Raw genomic sequence first — 17,090 nt, 5'->3', positions numbered from 1 at the left:
ACCTCACACCTGTTTGAATGGCTATCATCAATAAATCAACAAACAAGTGCTGGCAAGGATATGGAGAAAGGGGAACCCCTGAACACTGTTGGTGGGAATGTAAACTGGTGCAGCCACTATGAAAAACAATATGGAGGTTCCTCAAAAAATTAAGAATAGTACTACTATATGATCCAGCAATTCCTCTTCAGGGTATTATCCAAATACAAAAACACAATTCAAAAAGATGTATGTACCCCTATGTTCATTACAGTTCGTTACAATAGCCAAGATATGGGAACAATCTAAGTGTCCATCGATAGATGAATGGATAAATTGTGGTATATATATATGCATATGTATATATACATATAAACACACACACACACATACAATAGAATACTATTGAGCCATAAAAAAGATGAAATATTATCATCTGCAAAAACATGGATGGATCTTGAGGATACTATGCAAAGTGAAATAAGTCAGAAAAGGACAAAAAAAACCCATGATTTCACTCATATGTGGCATATAAAACAAAAGATAGATAAATGAACGAACAAAACAAAAACTCAGATACGGACAACAGATCAGTGTTTCTAAGAGGGGTAAGAGGTTGGGGTGAGGGTAAAATTGGTAAATGGTCAAACACATGGTGATGGACGGATACTAGACTTGGTGGTGAGCCTGCTATAGTGTATACAGATGCTAAATTATAATGTCGGATACCTGAAACCTATATATTATTAACCAACGTTACCTTGACAATAAAAAAAAAACTGCATTGTTAAAATCATTAAGTTTGTAGTAATTTCTTATGGCAGCAACAGAAAACTAACACAATGGCTAGAGTTAGAAATTACAATGTACAACAAAGAAGCAAAAGTGGACAAAGATAGTATGAAATCTCCGAGGAATTATTAGGCAACATTCTTCTACAACAGCTTTCTCTAATTATTCACTGACGTGCAGAATATTAGCTTAATAACTGAACAGAAACAAAAATAGCTTTTAAATTAACCAGACAGTTTAATTTGATTTTGTGAAGAAAGCTATAAGCAATCAGGCAGGCTGCTGTTCTCTTTTGTGTCTGTTATCTATGAGTTTGTACAATGCAAATATTAACTAGGGTGAACCTATAACTGTGAATGTTGTATAATTCAAGAAGACATCTTTACCACACAGTTACTGAAAGACACATCCTTCCCACTGATCATTGAACACTCACAAATAAGTCATAACAAACAAAACTGAAATTTGAATATGGTTATTAAAGCACGAAAGCACTGGGAATCTGGTCTTTTTCTTCCTAAAACGAATTATAAAAAGTGATCCCAATTTCAACAGTTAAAAAAATGTTTTTAATAGTTATGTGCTTCAGTAGTTTAATGTACCAGCCTATGGAAATTTTTTCTTTTCAAAGATGGGCTAAGAAAGAATACAGGATCTTCTTTAAAAAAAATTTAAATACTTAATATCCAATCTTACATTTTCTGATGATTGTCATGGACATAAACTGTTGGCTGTCAACTTTCAGTTTTATTTGTTGCATTCAAAATCCACTGTATGATATTTATGTATACATGATAAAGAATACAAGCATTCTTCTGAAAACAATATTAAGATTACTATGCTTATCAAATTTACAGTTCTATAACAATTTTACATTAAACACAACATTGTACAGCCATAGATCTGTGAACAGTCTTGACAAAAAGCTGTGTTAGTACATTAAGGCAGCTTCAGCTGACATTTTAAGAAGTTCTGAATATTTGTTGCAACAGAAGACAAATTTGATAACTGAATATTCAATGTTTCAAGAAATTTTGTTACTTAAAATAAGAATACCATAATTTGTGAAACTGTGGTCTAAAACACTTTTACCACTACATTTTTACCACATAAGACTTACCTAAAATCAAAATATCAGTATCAAAGATATCTATTTTAAAAAAAAAAAGAGGATTTACATTAAATATGAGGATGATTAACCCTGTATTTTAACAAGGGCTTTCAGTTTCTCACATACATCTGTGAGGTAGGTTATTATCCACATTTTGTAGGTGAGAAAACTAAATGAGGTTATGTGACTTGCTGCTGACATAGCAGCCAAACTGAGACTCAGATTCCAAATCAGATTATATTCTTTGCATTATTTCTTTCCTTCACAAACTTTTTAAGGGGCTGAACTATAAAGATTGCTATTCATTGCATTCATTTTAAAAACATGAAAAGGCAGCCAAACTTTTACCAAGGTGTCTTAAAAAGTGAAGCAACATGAAGTAGAAAAATACATCAGTGAACAATTTCTGATTGTGACAAGGTGAGGTCAGGCCAAAAGAACCCAAAAAGACAAAAAGAAAAACAATGTGAACATTTGAGCGGGGGAAATACAAACAAAAGGGGGAGAAATCGGAACATAAGAAAATACAGTTCAAATAAGTTTTTGATTAATTATTACTGTTCCTATAATTTAAAAGAGAAGGCACAATTAAAGTGTTTTTGTTTTTTATTTTTTAGATTGGTGGATCTGTTTCTCTTTTCTATTTTACGAAAATGTCATCTGTCTAGAAAGTGGCCTTTGTCACAAAACTTATTGGAAAGAGGCTTTTAGCTATAAAAAAATGCATGTGTAAATTAGCAGCAAAAAACTATACAATTGATTCTCCTTGGCTAGAACGCTTCTATTTTTCCTTGAAATTTTAAAACAACACAAAGTGGCAAACACTGAATAAACAAAAAAATAATAATCACACTATATGAATCTTGTCAAAATTCTATGAATGCTCAAAAAAGCTTTCATGCTAGGATATTCTACAAATGCTTTTTTTCCTGTAAAGAGCACTCTACTCTAGAATTTCCTTAATTGCACTTTAAATGTAACTGAAATTTACCTACCCTGCTTGTCCAAATAATCATAAACTACTTCCACAAAATCTAAACTGCTTTAGATATAAACAGTAGTTACCAAAAGTCACATACACAGTCACGGCTGAAAACTGGCATTGCTATGCAAGACTGGTAGTAAACATTAACATTGGTTCACAAAATTAATACAGGCCCACAGTCTGATAACTTCTAGACCAGCCTGATTCTTATCAAGTTATAGCTGAAGAAGTTTAATTAAAACTCAATCCAGTCTAGACTGTGGGTCCTGTTCTCTTTGCTATTACTGTTCAGTGGCATCAAATACATCATAATTATATGTGGGAAAGGCTAGTCAAGGATACTGGCATCTTGTTTAAACAAGGTTTATATAATTTTTAAAACTCATAAAACAAATTACATTTCAAAGTTTTATAAGGTTTGAGAGAATTCTATCAAGCTGATAATAATTAGGTAGTCCGTGAATAGAAATGCACTCTATGAAAATAGTGTTTTATCACTTAACATGCATACAAAATGAAAAGTTATCAATCTGTATATGAAATTTAGATAAGCCTGATTCAGATAACAGTCAAAAACTATGATAATTTAAGATAGGGGCTGAAACTGGTTTTACTTTTTTAAAAAGATTTGTACTATAAGAACCATGTAAATAAAATTAGAAGAATCACGTCCTAAAAAATTCCTTTAGTATTAAGCAGCACCCTCGATAACGTAAAAGTACTTATAAAAATCAAAATGCTAATCATAACTACTTCAGATAATTACATCTAGTTAGTACAATCAACTGGTTCGAATAATTAAACTAAGAAATAATCAATTAAGACTACATTATGTCACTCTAAGACCTGAAAGCAATACATTTGTGTTTACTTTTATTACTCAACTACTCAGATGTTTCACATGAAGAACAGTGATCAACGCTGAATACCTGTATGACATTAAATCTTTATGAAGAGCTTTCTGGTCCTGCTTTCTTATCTGGAAAGTGGTTACCTCACAAGGTTACTACAATATATTAAGTTAATAAATATGGAGAGTCTCTGGATCTAACAATCACTAAGAAAATGTATGGAACACTTCCATCACTTCAAATTAGTCATGTTTTGCTTTATGTCAAGTGCACATGATGCTTTAACATACTTAGTTGTCTGGATAATTTCTGCCATTTGTATTCCAGAGGGCAGCTGTACTTAGAAAAATATTCAAGTATATACATACCTTCAAAATGCCTCACCAAACATATAGAGAATATTCACACTAGTATAAAAACTAAATATATGAAAAGTGGATACTAACACAAATCATATAAGACATAACTTTAAAGCCCGAAGATATCTCAGAGGTCTTTTAATCTATCCCTCCCACTTTAGAGGTTACAAAAATGAACCCCAACATCGGATGTAACTTACCAACAGATTGCACATATCCCTCATCCAGAATTTCTAATAAAGTAGAATCTCTGAGAACTATTATCAAAATAAATTACATTCGCTATTTAAAAAGTCACAGAGTGACAGGATGACCAGGTAAAGAAATGCCAAGTTGAAAAGGTGGGGAGTCTTTAAAAACAAACAAAAACAAAGTTGTGAATGTGTCTAACATTTAGATACTGAGATTTCACAACTTTTAATAGGATTTAAATTATTAACCAGTGAATAGACAAAAATACAATATCTGTGTTAAACAGGTTCCAAGCTTTTATATTTTATAAATGAAAACTGCAGTGCTTATTAATTCAGTATACTGCACACTAACAGAGGCTATAAATAAATCGTCAAAAAATCTGTAACAGCTGTCTATGATTATTTTCTCAATTATGTTTCATCTAATACTAAAAATCAATTTGTATTCCCTGAGTACAGATTGGCTAGGGAATAAGAGAAAGCAAACCCAGAATTATGGAACTGTCATGGATAACCTACATGCAGAAAATGGACAACTGTCTGTACTACATATAGCCAATTCCCTGACATTGAAATACTATCATTTCTGATTAATGTAGGATCCTGAATTCTCTTGATGGATGGATGGATGGCTAGTATCAAGGAATGCAAACACTAGAGGTTACAAAAGTGTCTCTAAAAGTTTGTTGATGAAAACAATCCAACTTATAAGTTTGCCTACCTCCCCTTTTACAAATTCTATTTGAGATGTTTCTTCCTACATTAAAGAATAATAGAAATTAGATCTAACTATTTATAAGTATTTGGAAAATGTTCACTGATTACACATTTTGAAAGTAAGAATCAATGATATTGACTGATCATCCATACAGCCATAAGCATTAATCACTAATCTCTTAATACTTTTTACAAGTGATCTTGTTCAAGATTTTTCAGTTATTCACTCAACACAAAAAGTAATTTTGCTCCCAATCACAACCTGATTAAGAAAATCATGGTCCTATGAAAAAGCTGCAGACATACATAATTCTATTTAGTCCAGCATTTGCTCAAGATGAGTATGTCCACAGTTTAAAATGAAATTATTCTGATTTTGAACCAGATTCTCTCCAACAAGTGAAAGGGGTTAGAGCAAGTCTTTATTTTGTTCTTAATTATCCTAATTATGACAATCTGGAACAATAATTTCGTAAACTAGTATATTCCAAATCTGCTTTTTCCCTTGAGATAATAAGTTTAAAAAGATGGTTAAATTAATTTGGGCAAAGTAGGGTTAAATAAAATTAATTTTTTTTTTTTCTTCACAGAAGGACTTTGATATGAGTCTTTAATGTTCATATCCATTGTCATCCTCTAGCGAGAGGGTAGCATGAAACATTTTCCAAACTTGCTCAAATAGAATCGTGTTTTTGTTTTTGTTGGGGGATTGGAGGGGGCAGATAATCTCATAGAATACAATTTGGGAAATGCTATTCTAGAATCCTATGGAGTCCATTTCCATGATATAGCTAAGGCTTTATCTACAACCTACTAAGAGAAGGTCTCCAGAATTTTAACTGGAAGGAAGTTCTTGCCCCAGACCTATCTACCAAAGACCATATCCACAATTAACCAGTTTATAAGATTAAAATGTGGGAATTCAGTAATTGATTCTTTCCTGGTCATTAGAAACAAAAAGTCCCCTTTGACAATGTATCTAGCCCCTGTTATGCTGGACTAATAAGCCTTCTGTAATCTTCTCTCTTATATAAATAACAATTTGAGATTCACAGAATGTTATGTTTTAAAAACTTAAGCATACAAAAACCAAAACTGTAACCCTTTATTTTCCTAAAATTTTGACAGGTAACTACCAAATTGTAGATAATCATGAATACTGGCAAGAATGAGCAAACAGTAACTATTTTAACTCTCAAAAAACATGATAATCATCCATATAATTTTGATTTGAATGTTTCTAATATCTGAATTATTAGACTAATGAAGCTAAAATGCCACTGGATTCCTTCCTGTTGTTTCTCTACCTTCAAAATTGTTAGAGAATTTGTCACGGGAATAAGGAATGAGACTAGTTCCTTATTTCTAAGGTCATCCCATTCATAGTCAGGCAAATGTTATGAGGTGGCCTTGTTTTTCCCAAAAGATATATTTACACATTTGGAGAGGCCAAAATTATGCCATATTTGTAATGCACATCAGACTAACACAACAGGACTACTGCTTATCTCTATAAAAATAATCACAAAAAGCACCCTTTGGTGCCACTAGATGGCAATCTTTCAAAGGTTAAAAATTCTTAACTGCAATCTCACCCTCTTTCTCAACAAGGATTCCTTTTATTTTAAGAAGTCAGACTTTAAAAGTCATTTAATGAGTATTTTTAAAAGTTCTACAAAACAATATGATGTAACACTACAAACTCCTGACTCAAACTATTTAAAGACAGACATGGCTATCTTCCATAAACACAGGAGAAACTTGGTCTAACATTCTCATTTGCTTCCTGCAGAAAACCTTTTTGGCAAAGAGAAACCTGTCAAGGCTTAGTCACTTTTTGTTTTCAAGAGCTTAATCTTTTCTAGGGCAAGTCAGGTGAGATTGTTAATTACAACATACTAAAGAAAACGAATAAATACAAATTAGATAAATTACACATAATTTAAAAATTAAATACTTTTACTAAAACAAAATATAATCAATCGGCTATTATCTACCCTGCTGTATACAAGTTTTTTTTTTAAGATTACAACACACACACACACACAACTTGCACAAAGCAAAAGTTTGGTTTTCCTTTAAAAGCATTGGTGTGTGAATACATATATGTATATATGTAAACAGCACGTATATTTATACAAGAGAGATTTTTTTTTTAATGTTCAGGGCTTCCCTGCCCTAAGAGGTGCAACAGTGAAGGCCACAGCCTATCAAACTTTGGAGGTACATAAAAGCCCTTAGGGCTAGAACATGTTTTCAAATTGGATGGCTAGCAACCAAGATATAAAACAAAGAAAGGTAACCAGAAAAGATTTAAAAGCTAAACCAATCAGCCACTAAGGATTAAACAATAAACAAAGACGGAAGGTGACTAGGGTGAGGGAGGGGTTGGCTGCAATAACAAACTTATTCAGATGAAGAATTAACATGTGAGATGCAACCTCTCTCCCTCTCTCTCTCACACACACACACATACACACGCACACACACTCCCCCAACTACCACACCCAGTAAGAAATCAAAGATAACAGCTCTTTTTAAAGAGACTGTTGATACTTCGCTTTGTTTCATGTAATTATTTCATCACATTTTAGAAAGTACAAAAATAAATAGAACAAAAAAGAATTTGCAAAAGGTAGGTTTTGAAGTCATGTTTTAAAATATGTTTATGAAAAAGATAAAAGTCGTTGCAATTCCAGATGTTCCAATACTGAGTAGAATCTTGAAGGCTTTTAAAATAAATGTTATTCACAGAAATCTCAAGATAAAACCTCTAGTTGGTTACAGTTGTTTTTAAGGAACAAGGAAAGCAGTCCTGTTACAGGACCACAGCCCTTGTGTTAAACACTAGGTGAAAACTATTAGAAGAACTTGGCTTCTGATATTTTGGGGGCAGGCTTTTAAGAATTTAACATTTAAACACTACTTACTAATGCTTGTTTTATTTTTTTAATCTTCTCGTGCAAAAGAATTAGGTGCATAAACACAGCTTAAAGCCTGCTGAAATATTTAGAAGTAAACTGAATTTACCTAAAGAGTAAAGCAAGGAGGTGCTGCCAAACCATCCTTTGAGATGGTTCACCAGTGAAGGTGTATTAATCATCTGTAGTGAACTCACAGTTTTAAATTAACAATCTTCATCAATGTTCACCTATTAAAGAGTCTGCCTATGTGAATTTATCATAGACAAAATAGAATTACAGACTTCTACAGGTAAATAAAATGTCAAACTCGTTTTCAGTGATTTCAATGGCATTGGGTGTCCCCTGGCAATATTCACATCTGTCAATCAGCATTTTAGAGTATGTGATATGCATAAGTAAAATAATAATTTAAAGAATATATCTGATTTTCACAGTGCAGTAACAGAAAGATATAAACTAGGGATAGAACATCAACGGGCTAAAGTAGTGATCAGACTGGCACACATTTCAAAAAAATCCATGGTGTGACTGCCCAGCCGAGGTGTAACTGAAGACAATGGGTTTCCGGTCAAGGAGCCAGTAAGAGAGCCAGAAAGCGAATGGCTCTCTGGAGTTACAGAATCAAAACTTGATCTTGGTCTGTGTAAGCCAGCAGCAGAACAGGAACGCTGAGGTGTTGAAGAACCAGACCTCTGCTCCACCACCTCATCTGAAATGGACCAAAGAAGAACAATTTATCTGAAAGGTCTATTTGTCCTAGCCCTTCCTATTAAGATGCTATATTCAGAATATTAAATAAGTCAACACATCTGAGCAAAGGCAATCTAATAATGAATGTCATATTTCAGTGTTTTAGGAGCAGGGTGATAATACCTCTTTCCTCCCACAATGGAGAAAGACATCACTAATCAATCACAATACTTTCACACAGTCAAAAGGTGACCCCTAAATCCTTCTCAACATAAGATTCAGCATTAACCTTGAAATCAAACGAATACCCTGCAATGAAGAAAACACATCCTTGAAGGCTTATTTTCTTACAGCATATCAATAAAAAATCATTCAGGTAAAAATAAAAGTTACCGAAACACAGTAGTTCTGACCTTCGGAGTACACTGAAATTGCCTGAGAGTGGAACAAGGGAAATCTTGTTAAAAATTCAGATTCCCAGTTTTGCAGAAATTCTGATTTAGTAGGTCTAGGGGTAGTTCCCAAGAATCTGCATTTTAATAAGAACTCTGCATAATTTTGATGAAAGTGGTCTGGGGACCATACAAAAAATGCTATAGTTGATGGTAGTTCAAGAATAAAATTTACAAGCTCTGTTTAAATAGACTTCCTTATATCTGAACTCAGTCTTCCTCTTGTTCCATCTAGCACTTGATCCTCAGTTTATTGAGTTTTATCCCACGTGGGCCTCTGAACAAAACAAGCACATCGGGTTCACCCAGGTCTGATCCTTGGCACACAGTAAATACTCAGATAGAACCTCCTCCCTCAACTCCTTTGGCTCCTGGACAGCCACAGGCACCGAAGTCCAACCTAAGTCCCTAGAGAGGCCTGTTCGGTCACCTTGGCCAACCAAGATAAAGGAATTTGATGAATGGGGAAGTTTAGATATTATAACGCTAACAGTAATAAAATATGAATGAGAAAATGTGACCACCTGACAACATCAGCTAATTTCAGGTAAAAACTGCTTCCCTGTTTTCTGTTCCACAGCCAACACTTTTTATGCCAAGGAAGCACTTCTTTTGGAGAAGTGCTGGATTTGAGATGTGTGTCTTTGATCCTTTTCATTTCACACTTACATTTTTAGCTCAATTTAGATCACTTAAAAATCAGTGACGAGCAACCCACCACGTCTTTGAGATGATTTTAACATTCTGTCAACTAGTGCCCAGTTTTATCTTCTCAGAGCTCATGCCTGCATAGCTTCCTTACCATCAATGCTTTTAAAGTCCAAAAGATAGCTTCTATTGTCAACCAGGTAAAGTTGTAAGCTCATTTTCACATAATTGCCAGTTACTGGATTTTTCCTTCTTACACGAAGATGGTATGCATTCACTACCTAAAATGGGAAATTTTCTTTAAGGAAAAATGTTAAAAACAACAAACTACAAAACATCTCCCTATTCTTATTGCAAAGAATACCAAAACAAATAACTGATGGAGGTAGAGCAGAGAAGAAATTCGTGAATGATCATTTAAAAAAAAAAAAAAATCTACAGCACCTGGTCTTCCTGGGTGGTCTCCCATCCACATACTAACCAGGACCGACTCCGCTTGGCTTCCGAGATCATACAAGATCGAGCGGATCGGGCGTGTTAAAGGTGGCATGGCTGTAGACTTGAATGATCTTTTTTTTATATTACATGGTAGGTTAGTATTTATTCAATCTCCACCAACAGTAGTGTGTGTAGCAATTAAAATTTAAAGGGAACTCAGAGATTATATGGCATCTAGCCGTCATTCTAGACATGCCTTACTCTAAAACACCAATAATAATTTTGGTTGCCCAGCCTCAACTTGAATATTTTACTTATGAATATGGAGTAGAAAGTATAAAGGGCAACCGACATTAATAGTTTGCATCAGGCACCGTAACAGGTATTGTCACAAAATTTAAGTATCACAATAATCCTGTGAGAAAGGTATTATCTGCCTTTTGAAGATAAGAAAATTGCAGCTCAGATAAAGAAGATCCTGGGTTTGCAAAACATCTATCAAATTAGTTCCAAAATTTTTTCTGCAAGGAATTTTAAAGATATTAACAATTCTTTTTTAACTAAAATCAAACTGCTACAGAAAACTGTGGTTTAAATGGTTTCAAAGAAAAATTTTATTTATGTATTTCATGCACAAATAATGAAATGAAAATGACTGATTTATTCAAACATGTCAAGTGAACATTTACATGGTGTGCTTGAGTGTTTTTCTTCTACCTTTAAAAATACATTCACAGTCCTCAAGAAAGGAACAAGAGTTATAGGGATAACGGAAATGAAAAAATGTCCCCCCCGCCCCCTACATATACACAAATAGAATTAAAATAAATTGGAGCACTAATAAAAAAGTAAAATGTGGACTTGAGTAAGAAAAAGACACCGTAACTAAGGATTAAAAGCACCAGCCAAATAAGGGAGATTTTTCTCAACTTAGAGAAAATATCTGTTGAATGAACAAAATATAGCCTGATGGTATAATGTGTATTGACCATTAGCTGCTACAGCTGTTGGCAAAAAGCAAAAAAAAAAACCTTCCCTAAAAAAGAGAGAAAAGTAAAAATATGTATCTTTGAAGACACATGACTTTTTATTACTATAATGGATGCTGAAACAGGTGACTTCGAGTTCATTACCTTTTGTTTATCTGCCAAAAATGCTAGTTTGTAATTCAAAAATATGTAGGTCCTCAACATCAACACTTTTCTTTCTCACAGATGTTTGTTTCGCATGCACGTGGTATATAATTGCAAAGAATGGGGTTTATCAGCCAGAAGCATCAAAACCACTTAATTTACAACTAAATCAAAAACAACTTTTTTATTGACCTCAGTCCTCAACTCAGCAGCTCACAGCAGCTTACTACGCACAAAAAAATGGTTTCTACAAATCATCTCAATATACAATTTCCTACCTTCCATTCAAAATCCAGCTGCTTCATAGCTCGGTAAACTTCAGCCATAATGTCATATGGTTTGCTTTGACTTCGGATCCCAAGATGCCACTTGGCTTTTTTTACAGCTAAAGATTTGGGCTTAGTTGTATTCAGCGCATCCAATGGACATCTTGCTTTCGGGCTGTCTGCTATAAGAGGTGGCATCCTTTCTGGATGAGGTTTCAGGCCTGGGGGAATATGCATGGCACTATCATCCATAAAAGAACCAGTTGGGGGACTAGAGGCGAGATAGAACTCACTGGCTTGGTTCATTATTCTCCGATTGTCAATGATAAGATGATAAGCCACTGCAAGCTGGTCTTGAGGGTCACCACTATATAAACTGTTCATTACTTCTGATTCTGTACACTCAAATTTTTCACACACTTCTTTCACAGCCTCATCATCAATGACGTTAGCATCATAGGAGGGGTCTTCAGGAAATAAGTAACTGGGCAAATCTTGTTTAAACCATTCATGCTCTCTAGGAAAAATACCACAATACACTATTGTAAGAACATGCTTTGGCAACTCCCAAATAATTGAGACATGAGGCAATACAACATAACGGAATCAGAAAGACCTGCTCTAGTAACTTACTAGCTGTGTGACCCTGGATAAGTTAATTAACCTTTAACCTTGAGTAACTGTGGTTATTCGGACTTGGGTATCTGGCTGACATTTTCTCAAAAATCAACAAAATGAGCCTGTCACTTAAGAGGAAACAATTAAAAGTATTTGATGCCAAATATAAAATCCAAGCTTTCAAGTAAAATTTTAGAATTATGTGTAATTTTATCTGTCTCCATGAGCTTGACGGCTTCTCAATACTTAAAGACTTTTTTGAGAACTTTGTAATGATGATAATAATGAGTATGATTTAAATATTATATAATGAAATGTGTCACCATTTGGAAAATCTAACTTGAAAACTCAATATTTTCCAAATGACCAATGCATGATATTGCAGAGTTATACATGGGTAAAAGATCCACTAAAATACAAAACAGACCAGTGAATCTTAATACAAAACAACTACAATAGTTAATTGATATATTTTCATATTTAATAATGCAACTAACATATTAAGCTTTGGTTTAATATCAAAGAAAAATATCCACAGCTATCTAAAAGGCTATTAAACTGTTCCTCTCTTTTCCAACCCCTTATATGACTGAGGTCAGATTTTATCTATAGACTTCAACTAATATAACACATTGCAACAGTGAATCAAGAAGTAGATATGAGAACCTGTCATCTTTGATTAAGCCAAACATTAATAGGATTTGAAAATGTAAAATAATGCTTTTTGTTCTTGAAAATAAGGTTATTTTTCATACAAGATGCTATTTAGATGTTACCATGTACAGGTTGATTATTTTTAAGTGAATTAAATATTTTGTAAATTTCTCAGTTTTAATTTCTAATATAATAAATATTGAGAGATATGCCTGCATTAAAAAATAAAACAAAACACAACACAACACACAACTCTTTGGAGACCTCAACTTTAAGAGTATAAAGGGGTGCGAAATCAAAAAGTTTGAGAAACAGTCTGCTAAATCTTATTTTCTCACACTTCTGGGCCTTTGAACGTGATGTTACTGTTGTTACTATAAGAAATCCCACGCCCTGTCACTTAACTGTACTATTACTACTCCTCCAAGATTGCATAAGCATTATCACATGGGGGAATGAGGTACCCCCTAAGCTTAAATTCAGATCAATATACATTTTGCCCGGATGCCTGCTATTGACTGATTAATTCATTTATGAATATTTACTAAGGACACTCTATGTCAAAAAGACACACTCCTTCACCTCACAAAAGAGATTATATCCTAGCTGGATAAAGATTAAACAAATACTCACAAAAATAAATATACAGTTACAAATATACAAACATGAAAATCTTGTGATAAAGATTCTGAGTGGAAAACAGGGTAAAATGATAGTATATAATTCAAAATGAGAGATGATTAGGGAAGCAATTCTGAGTAACATTTAAGCAGATACCAGGATAATTAGAAGCTAAGAGTTGAGGAACAGGTATCCAGCAAAAGAAACAATATATGCAAAGACTCTAAGTCAAAAAAGAACTTTGCCATGTTCAAGGAACTAAACTCAAGCCACTTTCATGAAAGCTTAATGAGTTATGAGTCGGAGTGGCAAAAGATATCAGATATTTCTGACAACTGTTATGCTATAAAAAAGTTTTTGGGATTGGAACCTCTGGTTAATGAAAATCACTGAAAGATTTTAGATGGGTGGCATGATCTAATTTGCATTCTGTAAAGATTTTTCTGGTTGTGATAAACTGAATTGAAAAGATAAAAAAATGATGATAACGGTGATGACGCTAGTGCAACAGTCCAAGTGAGAAATGATGGTGTGCCAGACCTTGAGGATATACAAAGATGAAACCTCTACAGCTTCTAGTAGATCTTTCTATTACAATATTCCCACTTTTTTTTTTATAGTTCTTGATTTATTCTTAACCTTTCTTACTATACTGGGAGCTCCTTGAAATAGGGACCAAGTCTTATTTAGCTGATTTCCAGTACCCAATAAATGCTCACTAAGTGTAGAATAAATAAATTATGACTAGACACATTAAGTATGAAGACAAAAATAAATGTGTTTATTTGCTATATCATGATAATAACAAGCATTTATTAAGTGTTTAGTAATAAAAATGACTGAGTATTAATTTCTTCAAAAGAAATAATGGATAAGAAATTGTTACACATGTAACATTTTTAAAAAGCAATGACAAATAGGAAAGTAAGCACTTTTGAGTGAACTCCACAAAACTCCCTCTTCCATAAAAGCAATGAGATGACAAACAAAAAAATTGTCAAAATCAACTTTTTCAGAACTCTGGAAATGAACTAAAAGCTGTATCTCAGTAAGAACAGAAAGATTTGTGATATTTTAAGTTGTCCTATATCCATCTACCTTTCCCCATGTCTAGATAACCTTGAAAACCAAGAGCCTCACAATCATGATAGCCCAGGAAACCAGCAGCATAGCAACCACTGGGGGAAAGATGGGGAGGACAGGTTTAGTGTTCCCCAAAAGTCCTATCCCAGAGAATTGTCATTATTTGACATGTCTAGCCATTCCCTGGAAACCTCTACAAGCAAGCCTTGTCTTCATCTCACCTCAGAGCTCCCTCACTGCAAACAACATTCTCCCCAGGACAATTGTCAAAAACGATCAATGGCAACTGACTAACATCTCAGCTGCCCAAAGCGTCAATAAGAGTTGGTGCAAACAAGAAGCTCATCAAAAAACTTAAAAGAAAAAGGGAATAAGAGTTCCATAGGAGTCCTTGAAATACTCTGATATATTCCTGGGACTCAAGAAGGCCATACGTATATGAAGTGTTGTATGTGAAAGGCTCTAATTTCTCATCACTGACTGACTTTGAGGCTCTGTGCTAGAAAGAAATGAAGACCAAGGCAGATTTATGAACTTCTTGGAGCACTGAAGACATATCCCAACATGTACAGAGTCCCTCAGCAAAGCCTGGGAGACTAATTAGATCAAGGCATTCAAAGAAACCTCTAATAATTAGCTGACCATTAAGCTAACCAGGCAGAGACTTCAGTGGCTACCCATGGCAAAGAATACAGACTTTATGGAATTAGTTCAGCAAAATCACTAAACAAACAAGAGCAACAAGATATTATTATAAATCCTAGGTATATACTCATGAGAAATGAAAACATATGACCATAAAAAAATTTGTACATGAATGTTCATAGCAACATTATTCCTAAGAGCCAAAAAGTGAAAACAACTCAAATATCTACTAACTGATGAATGAACAAAATGTAGTATATCCAAACAATGGAATATTTTTTAAGCAAAAAAGAAATGAAGTACTGATACATGCTATGCCATGAAAGAGCCTTGAAAACATTATGCTAAGTTAAAGAAGCCAGACTCAAAAAGCCACATGCTGTATAATTCCACTTATATGATATGCTCAGGATAGGCAAATCCAGAAAGACAGAAAGTGGGTGCCAGGGACTGGGAAGAGGGAGAAATGAGGAATGACTACTAATGGGTAAGGGTTTCTTTTGGGGATGATGAAAATATTCTGGGCTGAAATAGTGGTAATGACTAAAACTTTGTAAACATACTAAAAACCACTAAGTTATACATTTTAAAAGGACATATTATGGAATGTGAATTATATCAAAAAAATGAATAAATATTTAAAAAACAATCAATAGGGAAATATTCTAAATTTTGATTTCGAATTCATTAAATGCAAGACCATAATTGTTTACAATGAGAAAAGCGCCAATTAAAAAGCCGTACTTTCAGCTTTTGATTTTCAGGAGTCAGTTTCTGAGTTAACTCTACCAAGGTAAGCAGTAACCAGGATGTTTATGAAGGTTCACCTGAGACATGATCAATTCATTTCATAAGGATTACTATACAGCTACCAGAAAGTATGTCCTTCTATCACTATTACCTGATACCTAATTTTGATGTGATTTAAGACTAAATGAGTGATAAAGACTACTAATCAAATTTTAGAACTTCCCAATATGTCCAAATTTCTTTAAGTGAAACTAAAAGAAGTTATCATTTTAAAATAATATTAATAACTAACATTATGGGCTGGCTATTGTTCTAATAGCCTTAATTATATTAAGTTGAATATTTGCAGTTCCTACAGAAATAGTAAATTCACATGGTTCAACTTAAGACTATACTCCCAACAAATCTACTATGTATGATGTAACTAAAGTAAAAAAGAAAGTATATGCTGATAGCTAGTAAACAAAAGAATCAGGATTCGTACTTAGACAGTTGAACTTCAGACTTTTCACTTTTAACCATGACAATATTAATAGTAATACTAAACTTAAGGCATTTAGGAAAATACAAAAATGTGATTTTAATGAAGACAATGTCTGTCTTGTCTACTATTATATTCCCAGCATCTAGTAGATGCTAAATATTTGTTGAATAAAAACAAAATGATTAAATGAATGAGTAGGTATTGAGATACATTTTATAACCACCAATGGTTTACTATCTGTAAGAAAAAATAAGATCTGTACAGAAATAACATAAGAGAAATATAAAATAAGGTAAAATGGAGAAAGGATAGATGTCACAGAACCGATACAGCAATTTGAAGCAGTGGAAATAGAAGTTTTGAATTCAGGCAATATCTGAGTTGAGCTCCACTGCTGACTCTTATTAGCTTCATAATTTTCAACACACACAAATTTATTCAACACTTAATTCATTTTGAATACTCCAGTGCTTGGTACATATTAACACTTGGTCCCTAATTTAAAGGAACTTAAAATTTAATAGGGGCAAATAGATACATAAGTGAATCATAATATAATCTTTCTAAGCTTTAGTTTCATGGTTTGTAAAATGAGATTAATAACAGCTACTTATTGAGAGTCAGTGCAATAAAATATGTCAAGTATCTGGCAAAATACCTGTTATATAATCATTGTTCAATACTTAAATTCTTTCC

The 17,090-nt window shown here is 33.4% G+C and overlaps 1 protein-coding gene and 1 pseudogene across 1 annotated transcript in view; both read right to left on the bottom strand.

Annotated features, from left to right (window-relative positions):
- Positions 1–984: 984 nt before the first annotated feature.
- The window catches only part of PRKAA2 (protein kinase AMP-activated catalytic subunit alpha 2), a 56,405-nt gene continuing 40,299 nt past the window's right edge, over positions 985–17,090 (bottom strand). The window contains exons 7-9 of the mRNA XM_025052070.1: positions 11,552–12,056; positions 9,857–9,983; positions 985–8,621 (exon numbers count right to left, since the gene is read on the bottom strand). Coding sequence (XP_024907838.1) covers positions 8,383–8,621; positions 9,857–9,983; positions 11,552–12,056 — 871 coding nt within the window. The 3' untranslated portion in view covers positions 985–8,382. The remainder of the gene's footprint in view (positions 8,622–9,856; positions 9,984–11,551; positions 12,057–17,090) is intronic.
- Positions 10,135–10,262, bottom strand: LOC112486039 (annotated as a pseudogene).

This window comes from Pteropus alecto, unplaced genomic scaffold (genome assembly GCF_000325575.1).
Source record: "Pteropus alecto unplaced genomic scaffold, ASM32557v1 scaffold25, whole genome shotgun sequence".
NCBI lineage: Eukaryota > Metazoa > Chordata > Mammalia > Chiroptera > Pteropodidae > Pteropus > Pteropus alecto.
Note: the sequence above shows the minus strand (reverse complement) of the source record. Positions and strands in the feature narration are given on the sequence as shown.